Genomic DNA, 17,409 nt, shown 5'->3' with positions numbered 1-17,409 from the left:
GTATCCTCTGTAATGGTATCTGATCCATTAATTTAGATATAGGACAACTATAAAAAGGGGAATGATGAGGAGAACAAAGCAAAGGAATATTAACTATTTTCAGTCATCATTTTGGTGGTTACAGTATGGGTATCACTATCTTCAGACTGCCATGTGCGTTCATTTGGTAAAAGCAAATGAGTACGGGTGGATATTCTAATTGTATGTATTCCCGTGTCTTTGAAAACCAGAATTGTTGATGTGGAAGAAAGGAAGGAGACACAAATGTAATACAGAAGAGATTGATTTTTTATTTATACATATATAAACTTTATACTTCTATAAATATGAATATTGCACATAAACATTTATATTTCCACCAGAAAGACTTGATATAGTGATGTCTTTATGGTTTTAGTGACATTTCCTATTAAAATAAGCCAGGGCTTTCTAAAACAATGGCTGATTGCAGTTCTGGGCAGGAAACACACAGAATAAACCTGGAACATCTTGTCATATAACAGAAAACAAAGAAACTACCAAAGATTTGTGTCAAAAGGACTTGGGAGCCACTTGAAGAAGTTTCCGTGCACCTAAGATGATACTATTAAACTCATTGCTAAAAACTACCGTGAGCTAAAAGCCATCAAATACATTCAAATCTTTGAATTTATAATGATACAAAAAATAAAAATAAAAAGTAAAACCTAGCTGCTCGCCTTAGGATAACAGTAGGAACCAAATTCATTAACTTGAAAATGAATAAAGGGAAAAAGTTAAACACTGATCTTTTCTTTCCACTGTATCACTGGGCAACCCACCAGTAAATGAAGGGAAGTGTCTCCTTACAGAAGCAATAAAGCATACAAATGAAGAAGGAATGACAGAATGAGGATATCCTCATTCTGCAGACCCAGTGAAGGAAAGGGTCTAGGCAAGGAGCACTAACAGTGATGGTAGCATTAAAAAAGACACAACTGGACAGTGTGTACCTCATGATGAAAAAACACACTGCCACCTGCAGACTTGCCAAAGAGATTAAATCTAACTGTATCCAGCCTCTGCATCCAGTTGCCAACTTGCAGAAACTGCAGAGAATGGAAGGACATGCTAAACTGCACCAGGTGCGTGCAATTGGTAAAATCCAGACTGTGGGAAACTCTGCAGGTCAAATGCTCCAGGCTTTTCAAAATATTAATCATCCCAGGCGGAAAGGGATGCAGGAGAAACCTGTAAAGTATGAAACATAAAAGACAACTAAGCTATGCTATCATGAATTCATACCTGAGTGAATAGGGAATAAAAAAATACAAGTGGTTAGTCTGACAGTCAGAATAGGATTGCTTTTGAGAGGAGGGTGAGGGGTTTGATGGGTCTGAGGCACATGCAGACTCTTGCAGGGCTGGTAAGTTCTATTTCTTGATCTGAGTGGTGATTTCAGGGTTTTTCCCTTCAATAATTCATTGAATTCTACATTTTGTGTGGTTATCTTCAATTCCGTTTTATTAACAATAAAAAAATTCATTAAAAAAAACAGTCAATAGGAAACAGTGCCTCTGAGCATTTGTCTTCTAGAGTGGAAAGAGGAAGACGTGAAGATAACTCACAGGGTTAGGGTTGGACCACAGGAACTATGCAGTTTGGGGCTCTCAGGAGCCAGCTCTGGGGTGAATTTCTGCATGCTGTCCTTGGAAACAGAGATTAATGACACAAGTAAGAGGAAGAAGGACAGAAGAGTGAGAGAAGCATAATCTCAGAACACAGAACTCCAGAATCTGGTCAGGACTCTCCAAGGCCTCGTGCAAGCTGCTCCAGAACCTTGACCTCATGAGTGCCCCTTATGTAGTCCAGGGCTCAAGCCTCTCAGTACTACTTCAGGCTCCGGGGCAGGAAGCTTTGGTTGGGAACCTAGCATGGCTATGGTGAAGGAACTGCTCTTGAGATCTGCAGGGACAGTGATCAGAGTCTCAGGAGGGCCTGCACTCTCCCATTCCAGAGACTCAGCACCCAGTGACACCCAGCCACAGCCACCCTCACATCCTACCCCCAAGACATCTCCCTCTGGCTAAAGCACTGGGAGAACAATCAGCCATCCAAAGAGAAGGAAAAAGACATTACCTCATCACCAGAAAACTGAGTCTCCACATATCCTAGAATGAGAGGAAAGAAACAGAATGCCCTTGTTAGAACCAAATGTTGTGATTATCCTGAAGGGAGGGTGATGACCTGAAATATCAGAATGCCATTTCTGCAGACCCCCTGAAATATCTCTGGCTTCAGAAAAGACTATCCTGGTGATCCCTGAGAAGTACAATCAGCTTTCCCTGTCTCATATCTTTGAAGTTAGGGGAAGTGGGAGTGGGAGAAGCCACAGGGCAAGGGGCAGGATACTCCTGAGAGGCTGAGGTACCTTTCTGAGCCCTGAGGCAGATGACAGTCCCCACCAGAAGGAAGATCAACCCAAGCAGGAAGGCTGCAATTCCACTGAGCATCTTTCTCCAAGAATATGTGGACTGAGCTCCTGTGGGAAACAGGTCTTAAAATTAGTAAAAAAGCTCCCAATACTTGATGTGCCTTCCTGGAATCCCAGAGCCTGTACTGGACACAAAATCAAATGCTATCTAGAGAAGAAATACATTTAGAAATGGTTCTTTGAAGCCAAGGTTTGCCCCCATGGAGTTTCTGTTACTGAATCTTGCAGCCCACAAGAATGGCCCCTAACATACTAAGACAAAGTATTAGAGGATACTACTTCTCACAGCTGGAAATAAGTGATGAGGTGGTTAGATCTCCTTCTTTCTTGGAAGATACAAGGATAGCTATCCACCATGTCTTCTCCTCCCCTAACCCAAAGACCCCAATTTCCATGGCTCCCTCAAATCAGGGGAAAGAAGCAAAAGTGTTGGGACCAAGATGAATGCAGAGGTCACACAAGGCCCTGTGCTAAGTCATCATCACTCTGAGTCGAACCCAGAGAGTACAAGAATCTGATTCTCACTCCACTCCACAGAAACAGGGCTCAGCAAGCTGGGATGATTAACAAGGCAGGTGTAGACATCTCCAAGTTCAGGAGTCATTTCCAGCATCACCATTGTCTGAAAGGTCCAGTCTCCATTCCTGATAAGGCCAGTGGACATGACCCCAACTCTCTCCTCCTGCCCATTCCGGAACCACTTGATCTTGATGTCTCCTGGATAGAAACCTGTCACAGAGCAGAGCAGCAGATTGTGGTGCTGCATGGATGGGGTCCTCTCTGGATACACTGTCACCTCTGGTTGTACTGGGAAAGGAGAAAAAAAATGAGACACTGTGAAGGAAAACCACCATGCCAGGACAGGAGTTCTTTGAGAGACTACCTCTGCCCCTAATCTCCTTCTCACATCACCCAAGTAGAAACTGGAAAAGGTAAGGAAATGTCTGCCCCCAAGAGTCAGAAACTGGGTATGTCAGGACCTCAAGGAGGAGTTAGGCCTTATCAGATACTCCCACAATTACCCCTTCTATTTGAGACCCCACTGGTCCTTAACATTCTTGAGAACTTTGGGGGTCTGGGACCAAGACCAAAGTGACCTGACCTGTGAGGATAATGAGTGAATCGCAACTGGGGACAGAACATATGCCCAGAATCCCCTGCTCATAAGTCATTTATTCTGAAGCTGGAAATTGCCTATCACAGGAAGTAAAGCCCATGATCAGGTTCATGTGTGGGAGATTCCTGAACCCCACCAGACTTCACCTTCCACCTCACCTTTTCTCCCCACAGTGAAGGGTGCACCGAGCTCGTAGTTATGCCTGCAGAGTAAATCCACAGAAGCTCTACTCCTCTCCAATATACCCGGCTGACTGTTCCAGAGCTCAGCATCAGGCTTCCCCAGCTCTGTCAATGCCACAAACATTCCCACGTGGCTGTCAAAACGTGCATACTCCTCCAGGTTAAAAATGAATCTCACTACAAACTGCACCTTCTCTGTTCCATTGATGAAGTAACAGTCAGCCTTTGCCTGAATCACAAAATCTTCTGGAAAACAACAGCAAAAAAAACTATAAACCAACCTCCACCTTTAAGAAACCCATACATAGTAAATTATGCCAGATCACATGGATTTGAGAGGAGGCCTTTTGACCTCAGTAAATAGTTCAAAGTATCCTCTTCTCTCCTGAGCCCCACTCCAGTTCCATTTAGCAAAGGCACACCCATTGTGGAAAGAAGCCTGACATCCATCCTACCAGGCCAGCCAAACAGAAGACATGTAACCCAAAAAAGGCAAGCCAAAGAGGGAGTTCCAAGAGACATAAATATTCATTCCACAAAGATTTCTTGACCATTGTTTTGCTGACCCTATGCTGGTTTCTCCAAGCCAAGTTTTCAGAAACCCAAGGTTTTTACTTCCCTTTGTTATCAAGTCAGAACCATCCATCCCAAAATGAAATAATTCAACGGTACTCTTGTCCTTAGCAAGTTCATTCTATACATTCCATCTGGAGTGAAGTGAAGGAGTGATGGGGGGAGGGGGTTGAAAAGAAATACAGACTAGGTATACATTTGATGTGAAATTAACTCCCATCCTACTTTTCACTCACTATGGGTTTTCTCCAAGAATTCCTTTATTTTTGGACCTTTCCCTTTGCACTTTTACTTAAAGAGCTCACCCCTCTGTTGGCTAAGGTAATGATTTCATTAGTTTTGTTGGTGTGAAGTAAAATAATACTAACCCATGGCTCAAAGATTAATATTATCATCAGCATCATTGGCACTATACCTACCATTCCAGTAGCTACAACAACATGGTGACAGGGAATACCTGGTTAGCTTAAACCTTCTTTGGGGGTTTTTACATGAAACATGGCCATTACATTGTCCATTATGATTTTCTACTTTCGGAGCACCTTACTAATGTTGATAGGGATTAGTTTGAGCTATATATTTCTTCATAGTGTCTACTCTGCTTATGTTCTTCAATGTAATTTAACACTCAAAAATTATGTAATCTGTCCTTGTTGGTAAGAAAAAGTATAATTCTTATTCACTGAGTACACAGTCTGAGTGTTTGGGCCCCTCCCCCCAAATTCATGTGTTGAAATCCTGACCCCTAAAGGTGATATTATCAGCAGGAGGTGCTTTTAAGAAGTGCTTGGGTCAGAGGGTTGGAGCCCTCTCTCATGAATGGGGTTAGCTCTTATAAAGGAGGCTCCATAGAGACCCCAAGCCCCTCCTACCACATGAGGACACAGGAAGAAGGTACCACCTTCTCCAGGAAGACAGTCTTCACCAGAACACAGCCATGCTGATGCCTTCATCTTGGACTTCCTAGCCTCCAGAACTGTGAGAGATAAATTTCTGTTGTTTATAAGCCATCCAGTCTGTGGTATTTTGCTACAGCAGCCAGAATGGACAGAGACACAATGATATCTGTCATAGATTTGAAGATCTGAAAAATTCTAAGTGACAAATTGGTAAATGGTCCTGGGTTAAGTTTCCATTGATCTTAGTTCTAGTTTTATATCTAGCAGTTTTACACAGAGCCACTTACCCTCCCTGACCTGCTTTCCCTTGCAAACAACACTGAAGCTGAGCTCAAAAGCAGTGTTAAGTGACAAAAGAAGCAGAATTTGGTTCAATGTACAATGACATTTATTAAAATTTTAAAATACACATGAAAAACAATTCTGAATATCCTTACAGGCCAGCCTCATAGTTAAAGTTACATCAGACACATTAGAATGGAATTGTAAGGAAAGGAGAGAGTGGAAATACAGACCAGGAAAGAGGAGAGAGTCCTTTCTTGGACCAACAAATGATTGCAAAGTGCTGTGAACCCACTGGGTAAGACTGACGCAATTCTCTGTATGCACTCGAGAACAACAATACTAAAAGGAAACTCAAATGGGTTGATAATGTAGGTTGGTCAGAAAAGATCTCCCTGAAGAAGTGGTATGAGGATAATCGTTAACGACCCCAAGTTGTAAATTTGCTTTCATTTCTAAATTCAGAGGCCTCCTCCAGGAACTAATGAGCTGAGCGTTAAGGACTACTACAGCATCCTTCCTGGATCAGCACTTAGCAGCTAAAGTCAGCTGTAACCTCCAATGTTCTTCCTTCTAACAGTTTAAATCAGAAAAAGAAAATTATCTGGGTGTCAGATCTGTGTCTGTGTTAAGACCTGTTCTTTAACGGACATTGTAAGCTCAGAGAGGTTTCTATTCTAGGAGAATAACCATCGTCTCCTACCCACCCTGCCCTCCCAGGTTTGTTCCTCTTTTGTGTTTAATGAGACCTTGACATTCAAACAGCCTCTGTTTTTAATGCATTATATCCTGTTTTCTACTGATAAGTATGTTTTCAGGGTGTAATACTGTCTCATATTCGTGCAGCCCATCTCCTTGGCTAGAAAAATAACAGCAATAAATACACATATCCAGGAACCTAAGGAAGGCATAATGCATTGAACTTCTCTTATTACTCAAAGCTGGGGTTAATAAATGCCAAAAGAATAAATCTTTGTATCCAATTTCTTTGGTCCACATGTATCTCAGTTGGATAGACATAAAAAGAGTTGCAATCATCAGAGCAACTCCTGTTGGAAGAATTATGACTATTCTCAGACTGCCCCCAGTTTATACAGTTCTTGAGACTGACACTGATATTATAAGGACCCTAAGCAAGACAAAATGTTTCCCTTCTTCCTGCTACCCTACTCCTTGAAGCTGAGGCTCTGCTGCAGGATGTTCCCTTTTTCCAGCAGTCCATTGTGTGTGGTAAAGAGGGAAGGCATATCTGAATTTCAAAAGGAATAACACTTTGAAACCAGAAGCCAGTTCCAGTCTGGGCTGCAGCCTGGACCTACAGGGAAAAGCATCCATCCTCCATGCCAATTCTTGCATACATACCTGGGAAAAAATTGCTCTGCTCTTACCTGGAGAGTCTCTGCCTTGAGTCATGGAAGAATCCAATCCAGTTACATTCACTAACAGAGCCAGCATCCATGGAACCCACCCAGAACCCATTCTGGAAGGAAAAACAAAAAATTAAACAGTAAAGTCATCAACTTCTTCAAAATGGGGCTTACCCCCTCAAAACTCAGTCAAAAATATTTATTAAGAGTATGAATACCTTTCTGGCTTCCCCAGGATTGGAAACTCTTCACACTGATAACCAATCATGATAGAAGAGTTTTGCATCATTAGGTGCTGGGTAGACTACTCTCATAAAGTCATGTATACCACTCAAGAATTGTTTACCTGCAGAATTACTGATGGTAGTTTAATGTGTGTGTGGAAAATGGGCTGTGAGACAAAAATGTTTTAAATAGTGTACATAGTATGTGGTCCTAGAAGAACCATGTAGATTGTTTACTATGCATTCTATTTTTTAACCAACAAGCCTCTTCTATGGTTGACATTGCCAACAGAGTGTGCAAATAAAGAAGAAGGTAGACATGATTCTGAAGCATTTGCCTCAAGGGGATTTAATGAAGGGATTATCAGAGAAGATATAGAAGAGATTGAGAACCACCTGGAGAGTATGATTTCCTATAAACCAAGAGAGGGCCACAAAAAAGAAAATAAAGAGAAGATTCTCAACAGAATAAAATGCTGCAAAAATGTTCAAGAACATTGAACTCAATGTGGTTCAGTCAGTTAAGCATCTGCCTTTGGCTCAGGTCATGATCGCAAGGTTCTGGGATCGAGCCCTGAGTTGGGCTTCTCACTCAGCATGGAGTCTGCTTAGATTCCCTTTCTCCCTCTACCCCTCTCACTTGTGCAGTCTCTCTCTCTCTCTCTCAAGTAAATAAATAAAATCATTTTTTAAAAGAGTTCATTTACTTATTCATGAGAGACACGGAGAGAGGTAGAGACAGGCAGAGGGAGAAGTAGGCTCCCTGAAGGAAGCCTGATGAGGGACTCCATCCTAGAACCCCGGGATCAGGACCTGAGCCAAAGGCAAATGCTCAAGTACTGAGCCATCCAAGTACCCCAAATAAAGTCTCTTTAAAAATGTTCAAGAGGAAAAAAAAAATGTTCAAGAGGATAAAATATAAGAAGCATTATTGTGTTTTATAATTAGTGGAGCACCAACAACCTTCAGTAGGACATTGAGTATTTGAAATGAAGGCAGCAGATATAAACAGCCCTTCAAGAATGTGAAGTGAAGCAGCACCTGGGTGGCTCAGTGGTTGAGCATCTGCCCTTGGCTCAGGTTGTGATCCTGGGGTCCTGGGATCCAGTCCCACATCCGGTTCCCCTAGAGGAGCCTGTTTCTCCTCTTTCTCCTTCTGCCTGTGTCTCTGCCTCTCTCTGTGTGTCTCTCATGACTAAATAAATAAATAAAATCTTTTTTAAAAAGAATATAAAGTGAAAACAAGGGAAAAGATGGTATTTACCTTGAATGAAAAGCCACACAAAAGTAAAGTTACCTTTAAGAAAAACCTTAACAGGGATCCCTGGGTGGCGCAGCGGTTTGGCGCCTGCCTTTGACCCAGGGCGTGGTCCTGGAGACCCGGATCGAATCCCACGTCGGGCTCCCAGTGCATGGAGCCTCCTTCTCCCTCTGCCTATGTCTCTGCCTCTCTCTCTCTGTGTGTGTGACTATCATAAATAAATAAATAAATAAATAAATAAATAAATAAATAAATAAATAAGAAAAACCTCAACAGCGAAATGGGGGATGGGTATTAAGGAGGGCACTTGTGATGAGCACTGAGTGGTATATGTAATTAATCACTAAATTCTGCTCCTGAAACCAATATTATACTATATGTTAACCAGCTAGAATTATTTTTTAAAGATTTATTTATTTATTCATGAGAGACACAGAGAGACAGGCAAAGACACAGGCAGAGGGAGAAGCAGGCTCCATGTAGGGATCCCGAGGCGGGACTCGATCACAGTATTCCAGGATCACGACCTGAGCCGAAGGCAGATGTTCAACCACTGAGCCACTCAGGCACCCCACTAACTAGAATTTAAATAAAACCTTGAAATAGAAAGAAAAAAAAAAGGAAGGACCTTAGTGAGTTTCTCAGTCAAGTAGAAGGCATCTGTACATGGGAGAAATTGAAGATAAAAAAGAGAAGAAAAGAGAAATTACCTCCAGAATTCCTAATGGAATCCAAAGAGATTGTCAGACCTGGTTATAAAAAGGAGCACTTGTTCAGCAACTAGACTGAAGACAGGGGGATTGGAAGCAAGAAAGAGGGGAGTGAGGAAGTTCTAGTTGTATGACTTCAATGGACTCCAGTTAGGACAAGGCAAAACCTTCTGCTAGAAAGGAGTTGGAAGAAAATCTTTTTAACCAAAGTAGTCTATAAGTACATTTTTATTTATTTAGCACACAGTCATCTATGACCAATATTATGGGTTATGCAGTAATGACACAGACATGTTCCTTGTTCTCAAGAAATATATAGCCTAAGCAAAGTGACGAGGAAACAATCCACTGTGATGTCAGAAGGAATGAGATGAATTTGGCAATGTCTGGGTACATAAAAAGAGTACATTTTAGCTTAATATAGAGTTCATGATAAAGTTGATAGTTGATACAAGTGACATAACAAGCAGAGATTTTTAGAATTTGGAATACCCAGTACATGTGGACAAATAGAAAGCAGATAAACAGTGAAACAAAAAGTTTATCTGGATTCTTTCAAATTCCTAATTGTCTGCAATAAGTAAATACATGCATACTACTTCATTGAATAGGAAAAGATAGGGATGCCTGGGGGGCTCAGCAGTTGAGTGCCTGCCTTCAGCTCAGGCTGTGATCCTGGAGTCCGGGGATAGATCAAGTCCCACATCAGGCTTCCTGCATGGAGCCTGCTTCTCCCTCTGCCTATGTCTCTGCCTCTGTCTCTTTCTGTCACTCTCTCTCTCTCTCTCTCTCTCTCTCTCTCTGTGTCTCTCATGAATAAATAAATAAAATATTTTTTTAAATGGGAAAATATATGGGGTTTTTTTTTTCATTTCCTTAAGAGAACACACATGCTTTGATGGGTATGTAAGGTAGGATTATGATGGTAGTTGACCAGAACACCCAGGAATACTTGAGTTATGCTTTGCCAAATATGCTTGGATGCCCTCAGGAAATCTCTACCCATAAGTAGTAATACCAACTTGTAAATTAAAGACTGACTCTATTGTTAATTGGTCAACTCTCTAATACCCCAATAGAAGGTTTTATGGTAAACTTCTCTGAAGCATGAGGCCCAAGTAAGTTCTCATGTTCCCTCTTAAATCCCACTTGTACCACTAGCCAGCTATAAATCCTGAAGGACTAAGAACTCCCCAACATAAGAGTAATAGTTTGGGTCACAAAGGAGCTCTGTTCAAGATGGCAAAAATAGGATTCAGAAAAAAAGTGAAATGTAACTACATACATTTAAGTACTGTGGCCCTTGCACTTTGAGTAAATATGCCCTGTCCTGGAATCTGACCAATCAAAATAATAATTCCTTCTCCTGGAAAAAGATGAGGAGGTGTGGAAGACATCACTAGTGTTCACCAATATCTTCTACTTCCTGGGCACATGGAAAATTGTATTTCCTAGTTTCCCAGAACTATGTGACTAGTTCTAGACAATAGTTAGTGAATAAAAAGGTTCTTAGACAAAGATTTTAGCTACCCTTGCATGACTTTTCTCTTTTTCCCTTGCCAAGTCAACCAAAACAACCTTGTATTGAAATAGTAGAATCAGAATATAAAAGCAATGAGCTAATTAGCAGAGTTATCATAAAGAGGAGAAGCCCTAGAGAATCACCCAAACCCACAATAGATGTTATATGAATGAGAAAGAAGTTTTGCTTGTTTAAGGCTCTAAGGGCTGTTACCACAGCTTGGCCTAACTTATCCTAACTAATATAGGACGAGAATAAGATTGTTGACCTGCCCCTCCACATCCCTCAGGTATACTTGAATATTCATGAGTTAGAGGCCTGAGCACAGGCAAAACTGGGAGACTCTGTCCACAGAGTATAGGACCCATGACTGTGGGTACATCTTCTAGAGGTGAATGGTTGTGTTGCTCCCATTTGTGAGGGCACATATAGAGCTGATTGAAAAGGTGACAATCAGAGGAAGCTCAAGCCACAGAGCTTTAACTTCCTCTCTTCTTCTTACTCACACCGGCCTTAGTCTTTCCCATGTTATTTTATCTCATCTGGAAGTGGAGAAAAATATCTTACTTGAAGCTAAGTGAATGAGACTCTGACATGGAGATTATCAGAAGCAGCAAAGGCATGAGACGGCATGCTGCCACTGAGGCAAGAATGCTTCTCCCAGGGCATGAGAAAAGAGACAGTAGTGTCCATATAGGGTTGCCAACCTAATTTTCTAAGCTTTTGAAAGAGGGACACCTGGGCTTGTATTTTGGAATACTTTTGAAAGCTCTTTTAAGGTATAATTTGTGTAATTGACATGCAACAAAGTGCACTTATCTAATGTTAACAATTTGATAAGTTTTTACATGTATAAAGTCATGAAACTACATTGTGAAAATCAATTTATCTGTCACCCACATTTACTTTGTGCTCATATAATCTCTGCCTTCTCCAGCCTTCCAGGCAATCATTAATTTTCTTTCCTTTACATTGGGTTAGTTTGTATTTTCTATAAGGCATTATTAAGTATATGGTTGTTGTTGTTTTTTTTCTGTACTTGTTTTGCTTCATTCTGCATGCTTATTGAGATTCAACGATGAGCTTATTATCTTATCTGCAGGCAATACTGTAGTTGGTCTTCAGCCCTTTCTCTCAAGGATGAGAGAGAGATCTTGAGGAGAGAAGAAAGAGTGAGGCCTAGAAAACACAGAATAAAAGGTGTGCTTGTCTGTGGATTTAGAGGAAGAGAAAGAGTTGATAGATGGCAAGAGATGCTGAGGGGACACTGGAGGATGTGAATGCTGAACCAAAAAGTTAGGAAGGTTGTTCTTTTCTACTTCTGGTGTGAACGTGTCTAAGGCTCATAAACTCTAAAATCTGACTTAACTACATCATGATCATAATAGCTAATATTTATTGATCATACATTGTGAGTCAGGTTTTTTTAGAAGATATTTATTTATTTATTTGAGAGAAAGAGAGAGTACAAGCAAAGGGAGAAGCAGAGGGAGAAGCAGACCTCCGCTAAGCAGGGAGCCCAACACAGGGCTCTATGCCAGGACCCCAGGACCATGGCCAGAGCCAAAGGCAGACACCTAGCCAACTGAGCCACCCAGGCACCCCATGAGTCAGTTTTCTAAGCCCTGTGAATGTCTGTGTCAGTGCATGGTGATGGCGAGGTGGGTAGAGAGAAAGAGAAAAAAGGGAAGAATAGAGAGAGAATCATAATAATAACCCTTCACAGAGATAGTGAAGGCTCCTTGCATGGAGCTTGCTTCTCCCTCTGCCTGTGTCTGCCTCTCTCTCTCATGAATAAATAAATAAAATATTTTTTTAAAAAAATATAACCATCTTAAAAAATTTTTATTGATATATTGATAATAATACAATAATATTAGAGGACTTTAACACCCCGTTCACTGCACTGGACAGATCATCTAAGCAAAAAATCAACCAGGAAACAAGGACTTTGAATGACACACTAGACCAGACAGACTTCACGTATTTTATCCTACAGTAAAAGAATACACATTTTTGGGCAGCCCCGGTGGCGCAGTGGTTTAGTGCCACTTGCAGCCTAGGGCGTGATCCTGGAGACCCGGGATCGAGTCCCACGTCGGGCTCCCTGCATGGAGCCTGCTTCTCCCTCTGCCTGTGTCTCTGCCTCTGTGTGTGTGTGTGTGTGTGTGTGTGTGTGTGTCTATGAATAAATATATATATACACACACATATATTTAATATATGTATATATATTATATATATACACATTCTTCTATATTCTATATATAGAATATATATATTCTATATATAATTATATATATATATATATATACACATTCTTCCAGAGTGTGTAAGAGCATTCTACTAAAGAATGAATGGGTCAACCAGGAAATTAAAGAAGAGTCTTAAAAATTAATGGAAATGGATGAAAATGAAATCACAACTGTTCAAAGCCTTGAGATACAGCAAAGGCAGTCCTAAGAGGAAAGTATATTGCAATACAAGCCTTTCTCAAAAATTAGAAAAATCTCAAATACTCAAGCTAACCATACATTTAATCTAAAGGAGCTGGAGAGGGAACAGCAAATAAAACTTAAACCCAGCAGAAGAGAAATAATAAAAATTAGAGTGGAAATCAATGAAGTAGAAACAAGAAGAACAGTAATACAGATCAACGAAACTAGAAGCTGGTTCTTGGAAAGAATTAATAAAATCAATAAATCCCTAGCCAGACTTATTACAAAGAAAAGAGGAAGGACCTAAATTAAAACCATGAATGAAAGAGGAGAGATTGCGACCAACACCAAAGAAATACAAACAATTTTAAGAACATATTATGAGCTGTAGGAGGGGCACGATGGAGGAAGAGGAGGGTCCCCAAGTCACCCGTCCCCACCAAATTACCTAGAAAACCTTCAAATCATCCTGAAAATCTAAAAATTCAGCCTGAGATTTAAAGAGAGACCAGCTGGAATGCTACAGTGAGAAGAGTTCGCGCTTCTATCAAGGTAGGAAGACGGGGAAAAAGAAATAAAGGAACAAAAGGCCTCCAAGAGGGAGGGGCCCCGTGAGGAGCCGGGCTGAGGCCGGGGCGAGTGTCCCCAGGACAGGAGAGCCCCGTCCCGGAGGAGCAGGAGCTGCACCGACCTTCCCGGGCGGAAAGGGGCCCACGGGGAGGTGGAGCAGGACCCAGGAGGGCGAGGATGCCCTCGGGCTCCCGGGGACACTAACAGACACCTGCGCCCGGGAGAGTGCGCCGAGCTCCCTAAGGGCTGCAGCGCGCACTGCGGGACCCGGGTCAGCTCGGGGGGGGGGGGGGGGGCTCGGGGGCGGCTCCGCGGAGGGGGCTGCGGGGCGGGAGCAGCTCGGGGGGCTCGGGGGCGGCTCCGCGGAGGGGGCTGCAGGGCGGGAGCAGCTCGGGGGGCTTGGGGGCGGCTCCGCGGAGGGGGCTGCGCGGCGGGAGCAGCTCGGGGGCCTCGGGGGCGGCTCCGCGGAGGGGGCTGCGGGGCGGGAGCGCGAATCCAACAGCGCTGGCCCCGGAGCACAGGACGCCAGGACACAGCCCAGGATCCGGCCTCCCCCGGGACAGGCAGAGGCCGGGAGGGCCCAGGACAGCGAGGACGCTCCTGCCCCGAGCTGAGCAGATCAGCGGCCCCGCCCCGGAGCCTCCAGGCCCTGCAGACGGAGAGCTCCTGAGTTACTGGGGGAGCTGAATCCAGGGCTCCAGAACTGGGCGCCGCCACTGGGGTTGTTCTTCCTGGGGCCTCACAGGGTAAACAAACCCCACTGAGCCCTGCACGAGACAGGGGGCAGAGCAGCTCCCCCAAGTGCTAACACCTGAAAATCAGCACAATAGGCCCCTCCCCCAGAAGACCAGCTAGACGGACAAGTTCCAGGGGAAGTCAAGGGACTTAAAGTACACAGAATCAGAAGATACTCCCCCGTGTGTTTTTTTTTTTTTCTTTTTGATTTCTGATTGCTTCCCCCACCATTTTTTTCCTTTCTTTCTTTTTCTTTCTCTTTTTCTTCTCTCTTTTCCTTTTTTTCTTCCTTTTTTCTTTTTTCTTTTTCTCTTTTCTTTCCTTCTCTCTCTCTTTTTCTCCTTTTCCCAATACAACTTGTTTTTGGCCACTCTGCACTGAGCAAAATGACTAGAAGGAAAACCTCACCTCAAAAGAAAGAATCAGAAACAGTCCTCTCTCCCAAAGAGTTTCAAAATCTGGATTACAATTCAATGTCAGAAAGCCAATTCAGAAGCACTATTATACAGCTACTGGTGGCTCTAGAAAAAAGCATAAAGGACTCAAGAGACTTCATGACTGCAGAATTTAGATCCAATCAGGCAGAAATTAAAAATCAATTGAATGAGATGCAATCCAAACTAGAAGTCCTAACAACGAGGGTTAACGAGGTGGAAGAACAAGTGAGTGACATAGAAGACAAGTTGATGGCAAAGAAGGAAACTGAGGAAAAAAGAGACAGACAATTAAAAGACGATGAAGACAGATTAAGGGAAATAAACGACAGCCTGAGGAAGAAAAACCTACGTGTAATTGGGGTTCCCGAGGGTGCCGAAAGCAACAGAGGGCCAGAATATGTATTTGAACAAATCCTAGCTGAAAATTTTCCTAATCTGAGAAGGGAAACAGGCATTCAGATCCAGGAAATAGAGAGATCCCCCCTAAAATCAATAAAAACCGTTCAACACCTCGACATTTAATAGTGAAGCTTGCAAATTCCAAAGATAAAGAGAAGATCCTTAAAGCAGCAAGAGACAAGAAATCCCTGACTTTTATGGGGAGGAATATTAGGGTAACAGCAGACCTCTCCACAGAGACCTGGCAGGCTAGAAAGGGCTGGCAGGATATATTCAGGGTCCTAAATGAGAAGAACATGCAACCAAGAATACTTTATCCAGCAAGGCTCTCATTCAAAATGGAAGGAGAGATAAAGAGCTTCCAAGACAGGCAGAAACTGAAAGAATATGTGACCTCCAAACCAGCTCTGCAAGAAATTTTAAGGGGGACTCTTAAAATCCCCCTTTAAGAAGAACTTCAGTGGAACAATCCACAAAAACAAGGACTGAATAGATATCATGATGACACTAAACTCATATCTCTCAATAGTAACTCTGAACGTGAACGGGCTTAATGACCCCATCAAAAGGCGCAGGGTTTCAGACTGGATAAAAAAGCAGGACCCATCTATTTGCTGTCTACAAGAGACTCATTTTAGACAGAAGGACACCTACAGCCTGAAAATAAAAGGTTGAAGAACCATTTACCATTCAAATGGTCCTCAAAAGAAAGCAGGGGTAGCCATCCTTATATGAGATAAACTAAAATTTACCCCGAAGACTGTAGTGAGAGATGAAGAGGGACACTATCTCATACTTAAAGGATCTATCCAACAAGAGGACTTAACAATCCTCAATATATATGCCCCGAATGTGGGAGCTGCCAAATATTTAAGCCAATTAATAACCAAAGTGAAGAAATACTTAGATAATAATGCACTTATACTTGGTGACTTCAATCTAGCTCTTTCTACCCTCGATAGGTCTTCTAAGCACAACATCTCCAAAGAAACGACAGCTTTAAATGATACACTGGACCAGATAGATTTCACAGATATCTACAGAACTTTACATCCAAACTCAACTGAATACACATTCTTCTCAAGTGCACATGGAACTTTCTCCAGAATAGACCACATACTGGGTCACAAATCGGGTCTGAACCAATACCAAAAGATTGGGATCATCCCCTGCATATTCTCAGACCATAATGCCTTGAAATTAGAACTAAATCACAACAAGAAGTTTGGAAGGACCTCAAACACGTGGAGGTGAAGGACCATCCTGCTAAAAGATGAAAGGGTCAACCAGGAAATTAAGGAAGAATTAAAAAGATTCATGGAAACTAATGAGAATGAAGATACAACCGTTCAAAATCTTTGGGATGCAGCAAAAGCAGTCCTAAGGGGGAAATACAGCGCAATACAAGCATCCATTCAAAAACTGGAAAGAACTAAAATACAAAAGCTAACCTTACACATAAAGGAGCTAGAGAAAAAACAGCAGATGGACCCTATGACCAGCAGAAGAAGAGAGTTAATTAAAATTCGAGCAGAACTCAATGAAATCGAGACCAGAAGAACTGTGGAACAGATCAACAGAACCAGGAGTTGGTTCTTTGAAAGAATTAATAAGATAGATAAACCATTAGCCAACCTGATTAAAAAGAAGAGAGAGAAGACTCAAATTAATAAAATCATGAATGAGAAAGGAGAGATCACTACCGACACCAAGAAATTCAAACGATTTTAAAAACATATTATGAACAGCTATACGCCAATAAATTAGGCAATCTAGAAGAAATGGACGCATTCCTGGAAAGCCACAAACTACCAAAACTGGAACAGGAAGAAATAGAAAACCTGAACAGGCCTATAACCAGGGAGGAAATTGAAGCAGTCATCAAAAACCTCCCAAGACACAAGAGTCCAGGGCCAGATGGCTTCCCAGGGGAATTCTATCAAACGTTTAAAGAAGAAATCATACCTATTCTACTAAAACTGTTTGGAAAGATAGAGATGGAGTACTTCCAAATTCGTTCTATGAGGCCAGCATCACCTTAATTCCAAAACCAAAGACCCCACCAAAAAGGAGAATTACAGACCAATATCAATGAAGAACATGGATGCAAAAATTCTCAACAAGATACTAGCCAATAGGACCAACAGCACATTAAGAAAATTATTCACCATGACCAAGTAGGATTTATCCCCGGGACACAAGGCTGGTTCAACACTCGTAAAACAATCAATGTGATTCATC

General features: G+C 42.1%; 1 protein-coding gene across 17 annotated transcripts in view; it reads right to left on the bottom strand.

Annotated features, from left to right (window-relative positions):
• Positions 1 to 265: 265 nt before the first annotated feature.
• The window catches only part of LOC140637243 (HLA class II histocompatibility antigen, DO beta chain-like), a 40,578-nt gene continuing 23,434 nt past the window's right edge, over positions 266 to 17,409 (bottom strand). For 4 of the 17 annotated variants that reach the window (XM_072833531.1, XM_072833530.1, XM_072833533.1 and 1 more), the window contains exons 12-14: positions 6,894 to 6,985; positions 3,069 to 3,259; positions 2,163 to 2,500 (exon numbers count right to left, since the gene is read on the bottom strand). In XM_072833531.1, the coding sequence (XP_072689632.1) occupies positions 2,256 to 2,500; positions 3,069 to 3,259; positions 6,894 to 6,985 (528 nt within the window). In that variant the 3' untranslated portion in view covers positions 2,163 to 2,255. The other 13 variants (XM_072833543.1, XM_072833542.1, XM_072833535.1 and 10 more) reach the window with 13 other exon arrangements.

The sequence above is a fragment of the Canis lupus genome, chromosome 7, assembly GCF_048164855.1.
Source record: "Canis lupus baileyi chromosome 7, mCanLup2.hap1, whole genome shotgun sequence".
In the NCBI taxonomy this organism is placed as follows: Eukaryota; Metazoa; Chordata; class Mammalia; order Carnivora; family Canidae; genus Canis; species Canis lupus.
This window is presented reverse-complemented; position numbering and strand designations above follow the sequence as displayed.